The 18807-nt window shown below is 43.5% G+C and overlaps 1 protein-coding gene across 1 annotated transcript in view; it reads left to right on the forward strand.

Moving 5' to 3' along the window:
- Positions 1–14: 14 nt before the first annotated feature.
- Positions 15–18807, forward strand: part of lig3 (ligase III, DNA, ATP-dependent) — a 35022-nt gene continuing 16229 nt past the window's right edge. The window contains exons 1-8 of the mRNA XM_015961917.3: positions 15–124; positions 3580–4139; positions 4470–4598; positions 6620–6835; positions 6915–7066; positions 13100–13266; positions 13817–13894; positions 13963–14131. Of these exons, the coding sequence (XP_015817403.1) occupies positions 3608–4139; positions 4470–4598; positions 6620–6835; positions 6915–7066; positions 13100–13266; positions 13817–13894; positions 13963–14131 (1443 nt within the window). The 5' untranslated portion in view covers positions 15–124; positions 3580–3607. The remainder of the gene's footprint in view (positions 125–3579; positions 4140–4469; positions 4599–6619; positions 6836–6914; positions 7067–13099; positions 13267–13816; positions 13895–13962; positions 14132–18807) is intronic.

Raw genomic sequence — 18807 nt, forward strand, 5'->3', positions numbered from 1 at the left:
TTTGTTTTGAAAGTGGAAACAGGAAGTAACGTGTTCTTCTGTTAACTTGATGCCAATTGCCGTTTGCTAACAAAACAACGAGAGACTTCAACCGTAGTGTTACATATTTCTCTGTTTCTACAAGGTAAAATTGATATTTGCCTGTACGGGTGTTTACAACATGTCACCTATTTTTCGTTATATTGTATGTTCTCTCATTTTTGCCACGTTGCTGTTTGTGTTTAGGTGCGAGAGGTGTGGCTAATGCTAACACTAGTCAGACTCACGCCTTTGTGTCATTAGGTTTTAGGTTAAGTGTAGATGAATGTATTTTATTAAACCGCGATAACATTTTTGAAATGACAGTAAATGTTACGAATACATTTCCTTTACGGTATACGTGTTTCTTAAAAAAAGTGCATTTTTAAGGTACGTGATCATTTAAGCCACCACAGTTTATTCAGCAGGTGGCTGGTACAGTCGTTTATGAAATTCGTTTGGATTAGCAGACCTGTCATTTCTAATTTAGTTGTGTCATTTCTAATTTAGTTGTAATATGGTTGATTGAAACAACTTTTTCCTCAAATCAAAAACCTCACACGTTCTAATATTGTTGCTCATTCTGTTTACGTGTGACATTTAAAGAGCAAGTCACCCCCAAATCAACGTTTTTTGCTGATAAATTACATAAACGAGTGTCTAGTCGTGCTGTAGACATGTGTAGTCAATCATTTGGCACTTTAGTGCATCTTAGTTAAAATTAAACTACTTTGCAGCGTACCAAAAGGCCAAGTATTTAATCAAAATGGCCAAAGTTAATTTTTAACTTGCAGGCCCAGCTTACTTCATAAGGGTCAATCTGACACCGTGGTGTCGATAGGACGAGATGAGCTGGTGGGCCACATCTTATCTGTTTGGTCTCCAAACCAGAAAAGCACTGCTCAACGACCTTGTTACTGAAAAAGGTAGCAATAATAAGTCCTTCTCCTAGCTCTCTTATCTTAGCTGGAAAGCCAAGATCTCATGCAGAAGACCAGACTTTTACTCTCCGAATAAAGCTCATCTTTCTGGTCATAAATTACTTTTGAAAAACCTCATATTCTGTTGAATGAACAATTTGTTTAAATCCAAAGTGTTTGATTAATGTGTCCTGCACTTAGCATTGTGGGTTAAGATGAATATTTTTCCTGTAATGATTCATTTCAGTTCATACATTACACCAGATCAGTAATTGTTGATTCTAGTAATTTGATCTATCAGTATGAACACAATAATAATAATATTATTATTATTAAATGTTAACATTTTTGCTCCACACAATTGTATAACATTTTCACGTCACACTAGGAGTTAACCTCTAAAGTGTCTGAGTGAAGGAGTGATCTTCTGAGGAATTTTGGTAACACCTTTAAAAGGAACTCCAGCTATGAGGAGGTGGACGTCACCAATAAGCCACAAGTTTTCTGTTGTACCAAACTATGTTGTTAGAAACACACAAAACATTGCTGTTTATTTATAAATCTATAATATTTAGTAAATTTTTGGACATACGTAGGACGCCATGTTTTCCGCATGCAATACACTCTGGGGGCAATGACTGTATATTGGTTGCGCTTGAAAGAATAGCTGTTGACGCTAGTGTTTGTTTGCGTGCTCACCGTATTAATAATGAAGTAAAATGCCGCATTGTGCTGCTTTTGGATGTAATTTCCAGTCAGAGGGCAACAAGGTGAGTGATGTGAGGTTATGCAGAATCAGTACGGCAACCGCAAGAAGAGGACAAATCAGTGGGAAGATGCCTGTGGACGGACACAGCTTCCCAAAGATCCGCGGCTGTGTTCCCAACATTTTTCTCTTGATGTGTTTGAGGCTTATAGTCGACCACAACTACTCAAAGAGCTCACCAGAGCGGCTGGGTATAAGAGAAGGCAGAAACTAAATGCTTTACCGACCATTTTCCCACACAAGGAGCCTAAACGCCCTCAGACAGACAAGAGACGCTGGACGCTCTCCTGAGCCGACAACCCACTCCTGCAGCTGCCGCTTCTGTCACGTTCAGCGAACCATCGGACACACCACTTGTCACGGATGAAGCTGAACATTCACCTCTCCCGTCAGTAAAACAAGCAGTAACTGTAGCAACACAGTGTTCTCCACATATATGATATCTGCAAAAATGATTAGTCGTTTCACTGAATATGCTAATCATCTATAAAGCACACGCCAGCTCTGGATGCTAATATTCTCCTAAATCATTCATAATTGAATACGTTTGATCACACGATAGCTTACCATTAACTTATGCTAACTAAAATGAGAGCTCTTGACAACAAACACTCTTCCTCTCGGTTACCATGGAGACGCATTTGCCGCATGCATCACCAGTTTTGTCCTGCACTCTTCATCCTGCCCTTCATGTTGATGCTCGTTTTGTGAAACATCGTCAGTGATGTCATCATTAATGTTTCACTCTGGTTCTAATGGAAAAGGCTGAACAGATGACTTGTTGATGTCGCCAAACAGTCACTACAGGGTCCCAAAGCCAGCCGGTGCAACCGAGGTACATCCATATGACGTCACTAGCCAGAGTGCATTGCAATGCTAGCAACAATGGCGACTTACGAGTTAAACTATTTTTACAAATTTTATAAAAATGAAGACATTAAAGAGAAAGTCACCCCCAAATCAACTATTTTTTTGCTGATAACTATATAAATGTGTGTCTAATCGTGCTGCAGACACGTGTGGTCAATAATTAGGTACTTCAGTTCATCTTGGTTCAAATTTAAATTTTCTGCCTAAAACTGTCAGTGTTGCGCCATTGTCAGGTAAAACCTCTGCACTGCATTGGAATTTAAATCTGCCACCGCTATTGGCTAAGAGGTATGCTATGATGTAAACTGGTACATTATGATGTCACAATGCTGTTGTGAGCCTGTGTGTGTGTGTGTGTGTGTGTGTGTGTGTGTATTTGTTAGTGGCTCTGTCCTCTCGGGTCTGCTAGTCAACAGTATTTGTTGCATTTTTCAAACATGAAGTGGGAGTGAAGTAAATTTCTTGTAGGGGGTGACTTGCTCTTTAAGATTTTTTACACCACTTTAATATAACTGATACTAACATTTCTCTTTTAAGAACCACAAAGTTTTGTAACCCGGGTTCCTTTTAAAACTAGTCAAATTTTGATTTGTCGAAATTTGTCAACAACATTTAATAAATACAAGGATCACTTCCTGATCTAGTCAGTTCTCCAACCGCCTCTCGATCGACCTAATCAATTGACCCGTATGAAGAAGTAGGTTGGGCCTGCAAGTTAAAAGTTGACCTTTGGCTATATTGATGAAATACCTGGCCTTTTGGTACGCTTCATGCCTAAAACGTGTCAGTGTTGGGCCGTCGTCAGGTAAAAACTCTGCACTACATTTGAATTCTCATGTGTTTTTTGGTATAAATCATCCTTTGATGTATTTGCAACGTCTGATAGTCAAACTTGCAGCCGATATGTTCGAAAATGTGCAAAAACAATTTTATATAACAAAGTTTTCATCGATACAAATAGATAATCAATGTACTCTAACCATTGTTTGTGTTTTGCTGTTTTAGGTTCTAATTTTCCAAACATCACAACTACATGCAAAGAAATCTGGTTCTACTTGTTGACAAGTCCGTCTGTTCTGGCCGACATCCTTTTCGTACGCTTGTCAGACGTCAACAATTCTCAAAATTGTGCCAGGCCAACCTTGTCGCCTCTAAACAACCATCTTCACTTGTCCGTTCAAAGTCTTCAGGAGAAATTTGTCATTTTACCTACATATCCCATAACCAACGTCTTCTCCCCTGGAAGTTCCTGCAGTGTCTTTTGTCCAACCAGCCCGATATGTCGGAACAGAGATTCCTGGTGGAATATGCCAAACGCGGCACCGCAGGCTGTAAGAAATGCAAGGACAAAATTCAGAAGGGCATAGTACGGATAGGGAAGGTTGTGCCGAACCCCTTCAGCGAGTCTGCGGGGGAGATGAAGGAGTGGTATCACGTGAAGTGCATATTTGAGAAGCTGGAAAGGGCACGAGCTACCACAAAGAAGATAGAGGACATCACAGACCTGGAGGGCTGGGAAGAACTGCAGGATGAGGACAAGGAGCTCATTAATAAACATGTTTCAGGTTGTGGATCATCCTTTGCTATTTGCTTAGTCAACTTTCAGTTTTCCTGTTCAACCAGTTGGTTTAACGTCACACATGAGCTCAAAAACTTTACATCTTTAGCTGTCAGGTGACAATAACAGTAAAATTTAGTACTTAGCTCGATTAAAAAGAACCTTTTAAAGGAAAATGTGAAAATGTTTGGTCCCCTCTTCAGTTTTAAATTTAGGTTAGCCGAATGAAATGAATGAGGTCCTAAAAGAGACGATTTGTACATGTAAGTGTTTTATTTAGATAAATATGTATGTGTCACTCATACAGGCCAACTTTTGATTTTTGTTTGTGTTTTAGATCTGATGGCTAAAGTCAACGCTAGTCCAAAGAAAAAGGTTCAGTCCAAGTTGAACACCTCAGCTCAGCTGATGTCCCCTCCTGCCGACCCGTCGGTCAACGCCCCGCGGAAGTTCTCAGGCTTCACCGGTAAAACGCTGAGGGCCATTTCCGCAAACTGCTTACACAAATAAAGGAATGGGATGGGGATTATGACAACAAACAAATGGTAAATGGCCTGTATTTGATAGCGCCTTCTAGAGTCCTGGAACCCCCCAAGGCGCTTTACAACACAATCAGTCATTCACCCATTCACACACACATTCACACACTGGTGGGGATGAGCTACAATGTAGCCACAGCTGCCCTGGGGCACACTGACAGAGGCGAGGCTGCCGAGCACTGGCGCCACCGGTCCCTCCGACCACCACCAGCAGGCAACGTGGGTTAAGTGTCTTGCCCAAGGACACAACAGCGACAGACTGAGTGGGGCTCAAACCTGCGACCTTCCGATTGCGGGGCGAGCGCTTAACTCCTGTGCCACCGTCGCCCCATGTAACTTAAAATAACAAGAACTGGATGAGCGTTGAGGTTTAAGCCATTTTTTTTTATCTTGTTCATTGACAAAGCTGCCGCGTCACAGATCAGTTTATAGCAGAAGAAGCATTGTGATGTTAAAGTGCACCAATAACAAGTCTCCTGACTTCCTGTGCTAGGTGTAGGAGATGAAAGCTTCCTTTACAAAGCAGCTGCACCAGACCTGTGCTAAGTAAATGTATTCACTAGTTACTGATTAGAAGCCTGAGAATCCATCCTGCATTAAAACAATGAGACATGAAACAAAAACCCCGACACCAACAGAGTTGCTGCAAAAGGAAAGTTAAAGAAGCACAAAGAACAGGTGAGGTTAAAGAGGATCAGGGTTTTTTTTTTTGCTCATCTCACAGTTTTTATCATTCAACGCCATTAGACTCACATCTTTGATTTTTAAGTCTTAAGCCTGATTCATGCTTAAGCAAAGGCACATTTGCACCCCCCCGCTGCTGCAGCGTCAAATCTCCTCTGTATACCGGCCCGACCTGTTGCAAACAAATTCTCCACCAGGACAGCAGGGTGCACATTCCTAACTTATTGGCCTGAGTTTTGAAGAAATTCTCTGCCAAAACAACAGAGGGTGCGCTCCTATGCAGGTGTGCATACTCTTGTAGTGACGTGTGCCCTACTACCTATTTACTATTTGTGACGCGAAAAGATGGACGACGCAGACACTGAGCGAATTCTTATTGAGCAGGAGCTGTTTGAGCTCGAAGAACAACAACTCTGCTCCATCTGCTCCGTGTCTTCAGGACTGTGTCAACACTCTCGCTGTTTACAGTTTTTAAGGGAAGCTACGTCGTGCCGGAAATGACGTTGGGTTGTTTGGCTGACCAATAACAGACGTCCAGCATACAACGCCGCCGTCGGATGTTTAGAATATAGAGCTCGACTCCAACCGACATTCCAACACGATCCAACACTGTTGGATCGCCCATACGACGTTGCGTCATGACGATCCAACAGATCCGACATGCTGGAGCAGTGTCGGTATGAATCAGCCTTTAAGGTTGCAGTTCAGCACATCGACAAAGAGGTTCAACTCTCAGTAGTAAATAGATGCTCTTACAGTTTCAGCGGTTTGCTGGATGATGGTAAAATGAAATGGGAAATGTCTGACTTGACATTAAAGAGCAAGTCACCCCCAAATGAACTTATTTTTCTGATAAACTATATAAATGCGTGTCTAATCGTGCCGCAGACACGTGTGGTTAATAGTTTTGCACTTTAGTGCATTTTAGTTAAAATTTAAATATTCTGCCTAAAACTGTCAGTGTTGTGCCGTTGTCAGGTAAAAACTCTGCACTGCATTTGAATTTAAATCTGCCGTCGCTATTGGCTAAGAGGTTCCCTAGAACGTTAGCTGGTACCATATGATGTCACAATGTCGGTGTGAGCGTGTGTGTGTGTATTTGTTAGCGGCTATGCCCTCTCGGTCTGCTAGGCAACAGCATTTGTTGCATTTTTCAAACAGGAAGTGGGAGTAGAGTAATACTCTGGTAGGGGGTGACTTGCTCTTTAACTAATGCTCAGAATGCTTCATGTGATAGTTTTTTTTTCTACGTTTCTTTGGTCAGCTGCCAAGGTCGGCAGCTCCAGCGCTCCCAGCGTGTCCTCGTCCTCCTCCAAAGCCGGCGAAGGCAGCGCCCTGTCCAAGCAGCTGTGTGACCCACAGCACAAGGACTGCCTCTTCAGAGAGTTTAGGAAACTCTGCGCCACCGTGGCTGAAAACAACAGCTACAACAGCAAGACTCAGATCATAGAGAAGTTCCTGAAGAAGGGCACGGGGGGAGGTCGGTGCTCTTCTGTTCACGTCTGCACATTTCAGCATCTCACAGCTTCGCTGACTCTTTCTCCTCCTTCCAAACCCAGATAAGTTCCACGGAGATCTTTACCTGACTGTGAAGTTGCTGCTGCCAGGCGTCGTAAAAAGCGTTTACAACCTAAACGACAAGCAGATTGTAAAACTCTTCAGCCGAAGTTTCCAATGCAACCATGACGACATGGTGCGGGATCTGGAGCAGGTCTGTTACCCGGCAACCATCTTTACAAAACAAAATGCTGACTGTCTGGACTGATACTGACTTGGAACAAAAGGATGCAACATTATTTGACTGACTGATCAGTTGACTTGGGGCAGGATACAAAGACTCCTAGTAACGATGCAGCCTACTAGAACAATGGTTCTCACACTTATCAGCTTCAGACCTACAAAATGGTATGAGTCAAGATCAGCGATAGGCAACCACAGTCCTAGAGAGCTGCTATCCTGCATGTTGTAGTTGTCTCCCTGCTTCAGCACTTGATTTTAATCAGCAGGTGATTCTGCATAGCTTGACGAGCTGGACAGGGGAATCGACTGTGCTGAAGCAGGAAAACGACTTGAACAAGCTGGATAGCAGCTCTCCTGGACCACAGACGACCCCAGGTGTCTGATGTCACAATACAAACATGCCTAAATAGAAAAGTACTGGTGGGACTGAAAAAATGAGAATCTGGTACAAAAGTCTGTAAACTCTTTCGCTGCCAGCGTTTCTCACCGTTTTTACTGTTTTTTTAAGAGTCACAGAACGTTGCGCGCTAGGATGATGTCGACGCCAAAACAACCAAAACAAAGCGGACACTCACCTCTTACATCAGGAAGAAGCAGCGCATTTCGAGCGTTATCCGTTCTTTCATAATCCCTTGTTGAATTGTGATCGGCAGAAGCTTTTCCGGTTCGCGCCTCACTTTTTTTCAAGTGGTGCTCGCTGCAGAACCACAAAGGCGGAGCTGCACCAGAAGGTGGAGCTGCACCAGAGTCAGCCCCGCCCATTCCAGAATCACCCCCGCCCATTCTATCAGAGTCAGTCCAATTCCTTCCAGTTGTCAGACTTGATAGCATTCTGGAACCAAAGAGGGTGTTATAGCTAAAAAATGCAAGATTGAGGACGGAGTTGAGAAGTGAATTGAACAGTTTTTGTAAAGGTTCCATATAATTAAAAATCTAACTTTTGGAACTTTTAATCATGTTATATTGTCATTTCCTCATAAGAAACACGCCAAAGCCATTTTTGGCCTCATTCATGCATTTTCTTCCCATCTCAGCTTCAATTTGGTCTCCTCCCCCGAAGCGGGTCTGGTCTTGGTTCTCAAATCTGGATATTCTGTGAATTTTCTGACAAATTATTTCTGAAATGACTTCTACTGAGACACCGCCAGAAAAATCATACATCCCATCTACAAAGACACACCAAATAGGATAATCAAATGTAACGCCACCTAGTTTTTATCAGATGTGGTGGTGTAGTGGTGATGGTGTCAGGTTGACATGCAGTTTTGCGCAGGTTCGCCTCCCAGCAGTGGAAATATTCCATAATCTCTTTTCCTCATTTCTAGCTACACTTGCCAGTACTATGTTTACAACAATTTACTGGTATGCCGTTTAACATATAATGACTAATGTGTTTTTTTATTTATTCATTCGTTTATTTAGCCAGTGTGAGTCCATCTGTGAGCAGAGTTTCAACTAAAATGCTGTTTAGGAACGACCAAATTCAAAGAACTTGTAGAGACATAAATATTTTGCTGAAAATGAACATTACAACTAAAATATGAACAAATTAAATGTTTCAGCTGGCTAAATAGATTGTTGCCGACCCCACCGAGAATCGAACCAGCATCAGCTGAGGGGAAAGCAAAACGTAAGTCAGACGATCTTGCCACTGGACTAGCAGAACCCACATGGTAATGAAACAGGCTGTTGTGCAAGACTTTTGTTAGAGCAGCTGTGGGCAGATATTCGCTAAGAGAAACCTTTTTATTTCGGGATGTATTCAGTCTTTGTCATGTAGCAAGTTATATTTATCTTGTTTAATTGGAGTATAGAACATAGCATTAACGACTGTAAACTAGTAACAGCCGTAATTCATGTGGGTCAGGTCAGTTTGCGATAAAGTTTAAAACAAAAACGGAAGTCAGTGGGCTAGGCTGAGTTTGCGTGAATGGGCGGGGCTGACTCTGGTGCAGCTCCACCTTATGGTGCAGCTCCACCTTTGTAGTTCTGCAGCGAGCACCCTCTCCTTTTTTTTACAGCAGCGGCCCAAAACGATCTCCTAACACATGGATGTTCTGCTTCCTGATCACGTGACGTGTGACGTATGCAGATGAAGATCGGCTTCAGAGCTGAGATGTTTGTTCTCACGGTGCGCGGGGGCTTGTTCCGATGCCCACACAGTAAAAAAAAAAAGCAAACAAAACCACGAAAGACTTAAGGATGAATTTAGAGACGATTTGGGTCTTTTGAGTCAAATGTAGCGGTGATCGTACTTGTACCTCAGCAGCACCTTAAAACATTTAACAATCAAAGCGACAGTGTGTTTACTGAGAACTCCTTTAATCTTTGCCAACACACAGTAGTCAGCCGGCGTTGCGCAAACATATAGTGGCAGCTTTAACGCAGCACTTTTTTATTATTGTCTGCCTTAAATTGGCTGCACATCACGTCCCATTACAGCGCCGTAAGAAGGCAGGTTGACATCATCTATTTATGAATCCGTCAGACCCCTCCTATAGACAGCTGCAAAGGAGTATGTGCTTAAGCCAATGTCTGCGGTTGGCTGCTTTAACGCAGCGCTGTTGTATATTTATTTAATCAGTCAGCTCACTTTTAGTGCAGCTTTTTACCATTGGTCTGCAATTTCAGCCTTATTACTGCCCACCTGAGACTGCAGAGTACGCTGTCTCAGCCCTGATTACAACCTTCCACCGGTAGCGTCTTTGGCCACTGCCTGTCTGTTTCACCTCTATTTCAATCAGACAGTTCACTTCCTACCAAAAACAGCCGGGCCTAGGACAAGGCTCAGCTCGGCTCTCTTAGCCGTTCTCAGCCAGGGCACAAAACGTCTTTTGTGACCAAAAGGCAGACACAGACGTAAACACACTGTCAATCAGCCATTCATGAAAAAGGGTGCAAAATAAAAAAAAAAGGTACTCACTCCCCCCTGCGCGATGGATTCCTCTTTGAATCCGGCGCGCGAGAGCCGTCGGCGGAAGATCTTCTGTTGAGCTAAACAGCCGGCCGGTGAAGCAATCCGAGCCCCCCGGGCTTTAGGAGAGGACCCCGGAGAGGACCTCCCAGCGTCCGGCTCTGCACGACAAGCTCACGGCCACAAAATGTTAGGTAATTTTTTATCAATCCAGGGTTACCTTAGGGAAAGTTATAGCAATAACCAATCAACACCAATACAAATGATAAACAATCAATATTAGACTTTGCAAAGTGTAGAGGAATGAATACACACCAGTCAAAAATCTCAGTTCACTCTCATCAGACAAATGTCCTCCGACAGCATTTATTGAAGCACACACACAAAATCACATTCCTAAGGCTATGACGTAGACCATCAGGCGGGAAGCTGCTAGCAAAAGGAGGTCTCGGCTCCAGGTGCACACTGAATCAACAAAGCAGTTTCTAGACATTTCTCATGGGAGTTTTACTGATAAATCAGACCCGCTTGGTCCTCCCTGTGGAGCCTCAACAGGATGAAACCTGCTTTTATTCATTCTTAATGAGCACCAGATGTTTTAGCAGTCAAGAAATTAAGCTATAATATCAATTTTTACTTAACAGGAACCCTCTGCAGGTGTTCTGGATTCATCAGCTGATCAGCGTGTGACACTTTGAGTCTAGATTATTAAACTTTTCACAATATTCTAATTAGGGCTGCACAATATATCGAAAAATTATCGTCTTCGCGATAACAGGACGTGCGATAGGCCCATCGCAAAGCACATCAAAAATGGCGATAAATGTTTGGTTCAAACATTTCCATCTGTGTCATACATCAACTTTTTGTAATCCAGCTCTGTTTTTTACGCAGAAGTATTATTTGACCAAATGTAGTCCTTCTGATATGCGGCCAATCAGATGGGTCCTTTCACGTAATACGCCCGCCCCCTACGTAGACCCTTACCCCAAAATTCCACTATCTCCGCTCCGCCCCAGCTTTCCGCTGCCGCTCACTTCCCTTGTTCGTCATGCTGGCTCAGAGCAACGAACGCACTTTGTGCTGAGGTTTCTGGAATCAGCGCTGCTTTCAAACCTGAACATGAGTCCGCTCGGTGTCGTTAAGCAGCTGATAACAACCTGGCTGACTCCGACACGTGCCGGTGAACCAACCCACCTACCTTCATGTCGCTAGTGTTCCACCGGGTGGTGATGTTAGCCCCAGGCTTCGGTTAGCTTCCAGCTAAAAGGCTACAGCACTCTCCTCCCTGTCCCACCCTGCTAAAGAGGGCCTGGAAAAGTTCCCCCACACATCAAAGTGATTTTTCATTTATGAGCTTTTATAACCTTGTTAATCAGGATAGTTGATTTGCTGCTGCACATAAACTGTCGGTCAGAAGTTCTGCTATCTGGTTATCTTAAGAGGAGCTAGCTAGTTCAATTTGTTAGCTTGTTATCAGAATCATAGTTGCAGTTTCATCATCTGAGCTGCTTTTTAAGATCTAGGTAAACTTGTTCAATTTGGGGTTTTCATCAGCTGTAATCCATAATCATCACAATTATAACGCAAAAAGCGGCAACATCTGGATTTGGATCTCAGATTAGTTTCACCTTTTAGGCTGAATTAGTGACATAAATGAACTTTTGCACCAGATTCTCATTTTTGAGTTTCACCTGTAATTCAGGGCATTAAGATCACTTCAGCTCATGTTCCCTCGTGAGAATTTAATTCAGATTTTGTAACAATTTTGCTGGAAATCCAGCTTCAGTAATTGCTTAATGTTATTCCTATTGCTGAAAATCATCTCATGACCCATGTGGAGTTATTGTGGCCCACAGTGACGACCCAACCACTGGGCATTCTGCTGACATCTCGCATCAAGTCATAAAGATCCTCCTGAGTTCTGTCTTACCTAGTGGTTTTACCGTGTTCCAGCTGGTATGTTGAGGACCTTTCTTTCCCTCCTGGTGGAACTTCCTGTCTTCTGGAATCTCCTCCATGTTTCTAGGCATTGATGATATGTGAACCTTGAGCAAAGTGTGGCTATGTAAAGGTTGTAAATGTTTGGATATATGATGTAGTTAATTCAAGTATGCATACGTTCATATGACACAAGCCAGCGTAATCTCGCTGACTGAGCAAAAAGCTAAAGGAGGAAATTTTAAAATCCTGAATATTTGTAAACAGTAATGAGATGAAAAGGTTAAACTAGAAAAATTTGCATTTCTTGCAGAAACGCTGTTTGAATGCTGGATAGCTGAAACTGTAAGCTGAAGCTGAAACTAAGCAAAACTGTCAAAATAAGCTGAATGTATTGAAAGATGTAGAAGCAAAATGCACCACCAACAACCAAGTAAAGTACAAAAAGTAAGTGAATAATAGAGAAAAATAATCCTAAATAGCAGAAAACTGAAATCTGTGAACATTGTATAAAATCTGGACAGCTAAAATGTCTAAACACCTGTTATTTCAGTAGGACAAATTTAACTGTTTAATATTGAATTTAGCTGAACTGTGAAATTAGCATATGCTAAATTTGGAAACTGATTGCTGAAGCTGCTGAATAGCTGAAGTGAAGCTGAAACTAAGGCCGGGCATACACTGCGACTTTTTCACTTTTTTGAGCCGTTTTTCCAGTCGTGCGAGAATCCACGAGATCTGTGATTTTAGAAAAACTGTAATAGATATGTAAAATATTTTTTTTACCAGTAATAGCTGAAAGTCTTGTGAGTTTGTTGAAACTTGAATGAACTCTCTAGGTTAAAGTTGACCTGTAAGAGTAAAAGTTAAAAAAGTGATAGGATTTAGCTGAAAACTGAGCAATCCCATTCATTTCGATTGGCCCAAAAATCGCAGAAAAAGCTGAATATCTCTAAAAGTATAAAATATTTTAATACCAAAAGTCATTGCCGGCATAAGCTGAACGATGCTTTGCAGCATTCAAACAATAAAGAGAAAGGGGAAAACAATAGTTTGAATGAATAAAATAAAAGGGCTCCTTTAATGTCTCATTTGGAGTCTATTGAGCATCACAACATCTGAACACTCCTCTTTTTGTTTGCTTTAAAGGGCGACGTGTCCGAGACTGTGAGAATGTTCTTCGAGGACTGTAAATCTTTCCCACCTGCTGCCAAGAGCCTCCTCACGATCCAGGAAGTAGACGCATCCTTGACCCGCCTCGCTCAGCTGACCAAGGAGGACGAGCAGCAGAGCGAGCTGGAGGCCATAGCTAAAAAGTAACTGGCTGCTGATCTTCATGCTCGTCACGTTGATGCTGAAGTAATCCTAAAGTAAAAAGTTCCGGTTAAATCCTCAGACCACTCGCTAAAAGCCACGGAGGCATCATTACAGTATTTTTAAACTCTGCTGTGATTTTCTCGTCATCTTTGGTTCGCTGCTTCTATCATCAGCCCCGGACAGTCCAACAACCGCACAGACATTTTAAACCGATCTTTATTTGACATTTATCCTCTGTGGCAGAATTATGTTTATCAGGAATTACATTCGGGTGGATGGTTGTGCTGCGATGAAGGAAAGGCCCTCCATGGTTGTTGCTTTGATGACGTGTTTGTTAATCCAGGAATCCTCTCAGCAGTTCCTGAGGCTGTTTTGGGAAGTGGTTTTAGAGCAGGCGAACGCCACCAGCCGGCGGTCTGTGTTTTGTTTCTGCCTCCCTAGTCTTGATTAAATCGATGCGTTTGTGTCCTTTATTTATCAGTCCTTATTGGTCCTCGTCTAACTTTGCAAACAACCAGATGAAGTAACAAACTCTTTCCTTTTTCACAGATGCACCAGCAATGACCTGAAATGCATCATCCGGCTCATTAAACACGACCTGAAGATGAACGCCGGAGCCAAGCACGTGTAAGAGTTCACCCCGCGTTCCATCAACACGCTGGGATTTTCGGTCACACTGACGCCTCTTTGTGCAGTTTGGACGCTGTGGATCCAAACGCCCATGATGCCTTCAAGGCCTCCCGTAACCTTGGTGACGTGATTGAGCGGGTCCTGAGGAATCAGCAGGAGGCGTCCAATGGGTCAGGACCCAGGAAGCTGCTGACCGTGGAGGCCTCTCTCCTGACCCCTGTCCAGCCGATGCTGGTGAGTGACCTCATGAATTGGTACGGCAAAAGGTCAAAGGAGGCTGAAAATGTTTTAGCCTGGTGTGTTATTTCGGAAATCATCTCATCAACCACAGGTGCACAATTTTCAGGAATTAGAAAATCATAGAGAAGAGCTTCAGGCGAGGGGATTTGGAGCCTTACTTCCTGATACTTGAACATCTCTCCTCTTATTGGCTAACAGCAACACGACTCTACCACTGACTCTGTTTGCTCTGCAGCATTGATGTTTCATCTCCACATATAACTGGAACTGTTTAATACAGGTTAAAGAAAAATAAATAACTAAAAAGAAAAGGTGGTAGGGGTGTGAAGTGGTGATGAACAGGTGATCTCATCATCTAGAATACGGATTTAGCAGCTGTTTAATCCTGACGTGATCAAACCCAGTGAATCCTGATAATAATAAATGTCTGACCTAATGTTGGGCTAATACAGCCAGTCTGTCACTCCTCGCTCCTTGTAAAGCTTATTGTCCACGTAAAGCTTATCCACAGAGATGACAGCCCTCTTCCCATCCTGGATAAACTTTTTGCGCAGCAGAAAGAGGACTCGGCGTCGATCCAGGATTTCCTTAGGGAACTGGTCATTTACGCTGAAGTCTTTTCCTATGAGCTCTCTTCCGTGACTTTTAACAAGATCCTTCTGCTTAAAATGTTCAAATTTAGCCACGATGGGACGAGATCTTCTGCTGTCCACTCTTTTAGCTCCAAGGCGATGTACCCGGTGAAATGTGATGTTTTTTACCGTTTCTTCGGGTATCTTCATTTGGGTCTGGAGAAAGTTTTTTATCGTTTGCTCGCAGTTCTCCGCCCCTCCCGTCTGCTCCGGCAGGCCTGCGAACACCAAATTATCCCTCATGCTACGGGCCTGAAGGTCCAAAACCGTCTCCTTCAGAATCTTGTTGTCCAGGGTGATCTGCGTCATTCCCTCTTCCAGGGAAGAAACGGACTCCCACAGAGACACGTTCTCAGCAGCGAGCCGCTCAACCTGCGCTTGGCTGAACTCCAAAGATGTTCGGAGGTTCTGAAACTGCTGGTGTAGAACCTCAGGCAGATGAAGTCGCCCCTCAAATCCCAGAAGCCGTTTATGTATAGAATCCAATAATTCTAATATGTCCTTACGGGGAGATGAGGCCTCAGGCGAGTCCTGAGGACGGCTCCTCTTGGTCCCAGGTGTTTCAGGCTCAGCTGCTGATTTCTTCTGACCCATAACGAAAAACTCAAAAACTCCGTCAATATAATTTTGTAAACTTTCTAAATTTTCTCCACTTACCTCCAAGTTGAGTGAGTTATACTTACCAGATTATTTTTTGAGTTGTCAGTGAATAAATTAGGCGAAAATACGTCTTAATTGTTTGTGGGTGTTTGTTAACGAGCTGCCATCTGCTTCAAACGCTGCCGTGTATCCAGTGATCGGCCGTTCAGCGCATGCGCAACCTCAGACCTCAGTAATCTAGTTTTAATGTTCTCATGTTATGATTGTGTAGCCAACCAGAGGTTGACAAGTTTGAGGTAAGTTACCAAGAATCTCAGAAACACGCCTTCTTTGATACCGGATGCTCTGATCTGGGGTAAAGGCTATTTATGTGTCATGGACTTAACTTTTCCATACTTGTTCTTGTGTGAGTGCAATATGGTCATGACCTGGTCAAGTAAACATGCAATCAATCAATGAGCACAGATTAATGAAACATTTCATTATTTTATAATTATTATAAGTAGCAATAAACAAACGTTTATTTAATGATTATCTGGCTTATACGTTTTAGAAGTTCATATTTAATTTTAAAATCTTCTTTTTTCTGTGAAGCAAAGAGTCTTAGATAAGAGGGTGCACTGTGAGGGACCTTGAGGAGAGAATGTTATTGTTATGATTTCCTTATCTCTGTCAGAGCTGCAGGCTCTGAGTTCCAGCTGGTGGGATGAAGGCAGGCTGATTTAAAGGGACCGTGTGCAGTCTCCTGTCTCCTTTTGACCAGATGTTGAATGGTCAAACAGCAGCTAAAAACTGACCATTGCTGGACGTTACACAGCCCTGTTTTACTTTTGTGGCATTCACACATAATGTGAGGCTATCAATTCTACGACTTTTAAGAGACGGTAAAGCTGCAGGTTTCTCATAAAAAAGGCCTCACAATCAACCTTTACAAGGCAAAACTCCTCATATTTAGAGGAAATGAAGTCGTCTTCAAGTAAAGGAGGCTGCATGAACAGAAGTTTGCCCGTACACCCAAATCCCTCCGCGTAAACGCCCGTAATTATTCAGCATAATTAGATATGTGATGTTCCAACATCTGACATTACCCTGCTGAATTTCAACCACGCTGTTTAAAATTCACTCCCAGTCTGTTTCCTTAATTATTCACAGACACTTGACTTTATTCTACACTGAGGTTAGGTGCTGATTCGCCCGTTTTCTTTGGCACATCCAATAAACATGGGCATGTGTAATTTAATCTCGTGTACTCAGAGACACAATTACAGGTTTGTAGTCGGAGCAGGCGAATGTGCAGCCTCTCTGTTGAGGTATTGATTAGTGGAACAATTGTAGTGCAAAGGAACTACATCTGGCTCTAGTCTGAAAGGTACGGACTCAAGTTGCACCTGGAGAGGAAACTTATGCAGCAGAACTGTTTATTTATTGATTTCAGGATTAAGGGATGACATTTTTAGTCTTGTTAAAGGTGTGGAACACTGAAAAAACATTTTTAATGATCATTTCTGATTATAATAATAGATCACTCTGAGTGTTTCATGCAGGCTGAAGATGAAAATAGTCTCCTACACCTATCTCCTGTATTAGCTTCTGATAGAAGACAGACGGTGAAACTCTAGGATAAGAAAATCCTGGTGGTTGCCCTGGCAACCGGGCGTCCAATGCCCACAACTAATTAACTCCACTCAATGTAGACAAGACAAATCCATACGGACAGAACAGCAGTGAGGAGTCCACTGGGCCCACAACCGGCTCTGGAGATGAAATTGGTCACGGCGGAATGGCGAGATGGAGCAGCAGGAGGGCCAGTGCACCGCCAACACCATCAGACGCGCGACTACTCTATGTGGCACCACTGCGGGCAAAGTCGGATGGAATAGCGGCTATCGGGCACACCAGACGGGCAGCCACAGGTCGTAGCGCGACTGAATCAGATCAGCCTTAATATGGCTGCCACACACACAAGGGCAGAGATCTGATTAGGAGTACCAGGGTGCAGTTTGACTGTAACAGCATATGCAGCTCCAGTAATCGCTGAATGTAGTTGGAGTCTCAACACACACTAGCACCTGAGGTGTCACACAAGAGCTGTCCTGCTGGAGGAGCAAACCGCTGCCTTTTATTGGATGGCTCGCCCCGCCCTGTTATCGTCTAATGCGCGCCACCTGCCTCTTTACTGAGATGGGACCAGACCGGATCCGTCTGTCCCATCACATTCTGGCGTCACGAACAGGATCCATGTAGTACTGTCAAGTAGGTCCATGGATGTGAAATTTGTGGCACCCTGCGCGGGAGCACGAGGACGTGCTTGTGGAAAGAGGGGGGAAGATGTGACAGTGTGAGCATCCTGTCACAATGTCCCGATTGATCATGCACCCTGGCTACTTGGCCAAGGGGATGTCCCTTTGGCTGACTAGTTAGCGTGCGTGACTCTCACCCAGGAGTCTGGGGATCGAATCCCGCCCGGGCCCTCGTTTCTCCACCTTGCCACAGTAGCATCATTGTTCCTGGTAAAAGCTGTTTTAGTAAGCTACATTTTGAAAAAACACAATTCAAAGGTCCAACCCCCTTTCTTCAGACCCCTCCCCCTAAGCCATGCCTCCATAATACAGGAGAGTGACTGACACAATAGATAGTCAAAACAAAAACATAACATTATCTTTTCAACATGCTGCTGGCAGCTTTTCTGCATCGACGTTAGAGCTGCGGCGCCTCCAGGCTTCTCGTGACTCCTCGTACTCCGGTGTCCGTCACGAGTTCTCCGGACTCTGTCCCCTCTAGAAGCTACTGGGACGTGAATCAAACATCCAGCAGAGAGGACGCCGGAAACCCGCTCCTCTACTTCCACTCGGGCCACGTTGGAGTGTTACAGTTTAGCTAATATCGCAATCCCAGGTCTGGCTTCACTTCCTGTTCAGCTGCTCCAAACCAAGGTTGTGCGATTACTGCACATGGAGAGGTGTGTTGGGGGGTGGGACGGTCAGAGACTAGTTTGATGGATGGAACAGGAATGGGAAGTTCACCATGATTGGATGAGGTTCGTCAAGAATTATTTGTTTCAGAGGCGATTAAAATTATTCCTTTTAACAAAACATTTAATCTATTGGTTGCAATCTGTGTGAAAGGCTGTTCAAGCTATACGGTAAAAAAGGTTCCCTTACTCCACCTTTAACTCATTAACTGCCAGCCGTTTCATGATTGGTAAAGCCATTCGCTGCCAGCGTTTCTCACTGTTTTTACTGTTTTTTTTAAAGAGTCACAGAACGTTGCGCGCTAGGATGATGTCGACGCCAAACAGGAGACTCACCTCTTACATCAGGAAGAATCCGCACGTTTCGAGCGTTAATCCGTTGTCGAATTGTGCTCGGCAGAAGCTTTTCTGGTTCGCATCTCACTTTTTTTTACAGGAACGGCCCAAAACAATCTCCTAACACATGG

Source organism: Nothobranchius furzeri, chromosome 10 (assembly GCF_043380555.1).
Source record: "Nothobranchius furzeri strain GRZ-AD chromosome 10, NfurGRZ-RIMD1, whole genome shotgun sequence".
NCBI lineage: Eukaryota > Metazoa > Chordata > Actinopteri > Cyprinodontiformes > Nothobranchiidae > Nothobranchius > Nothobranchius furzeri.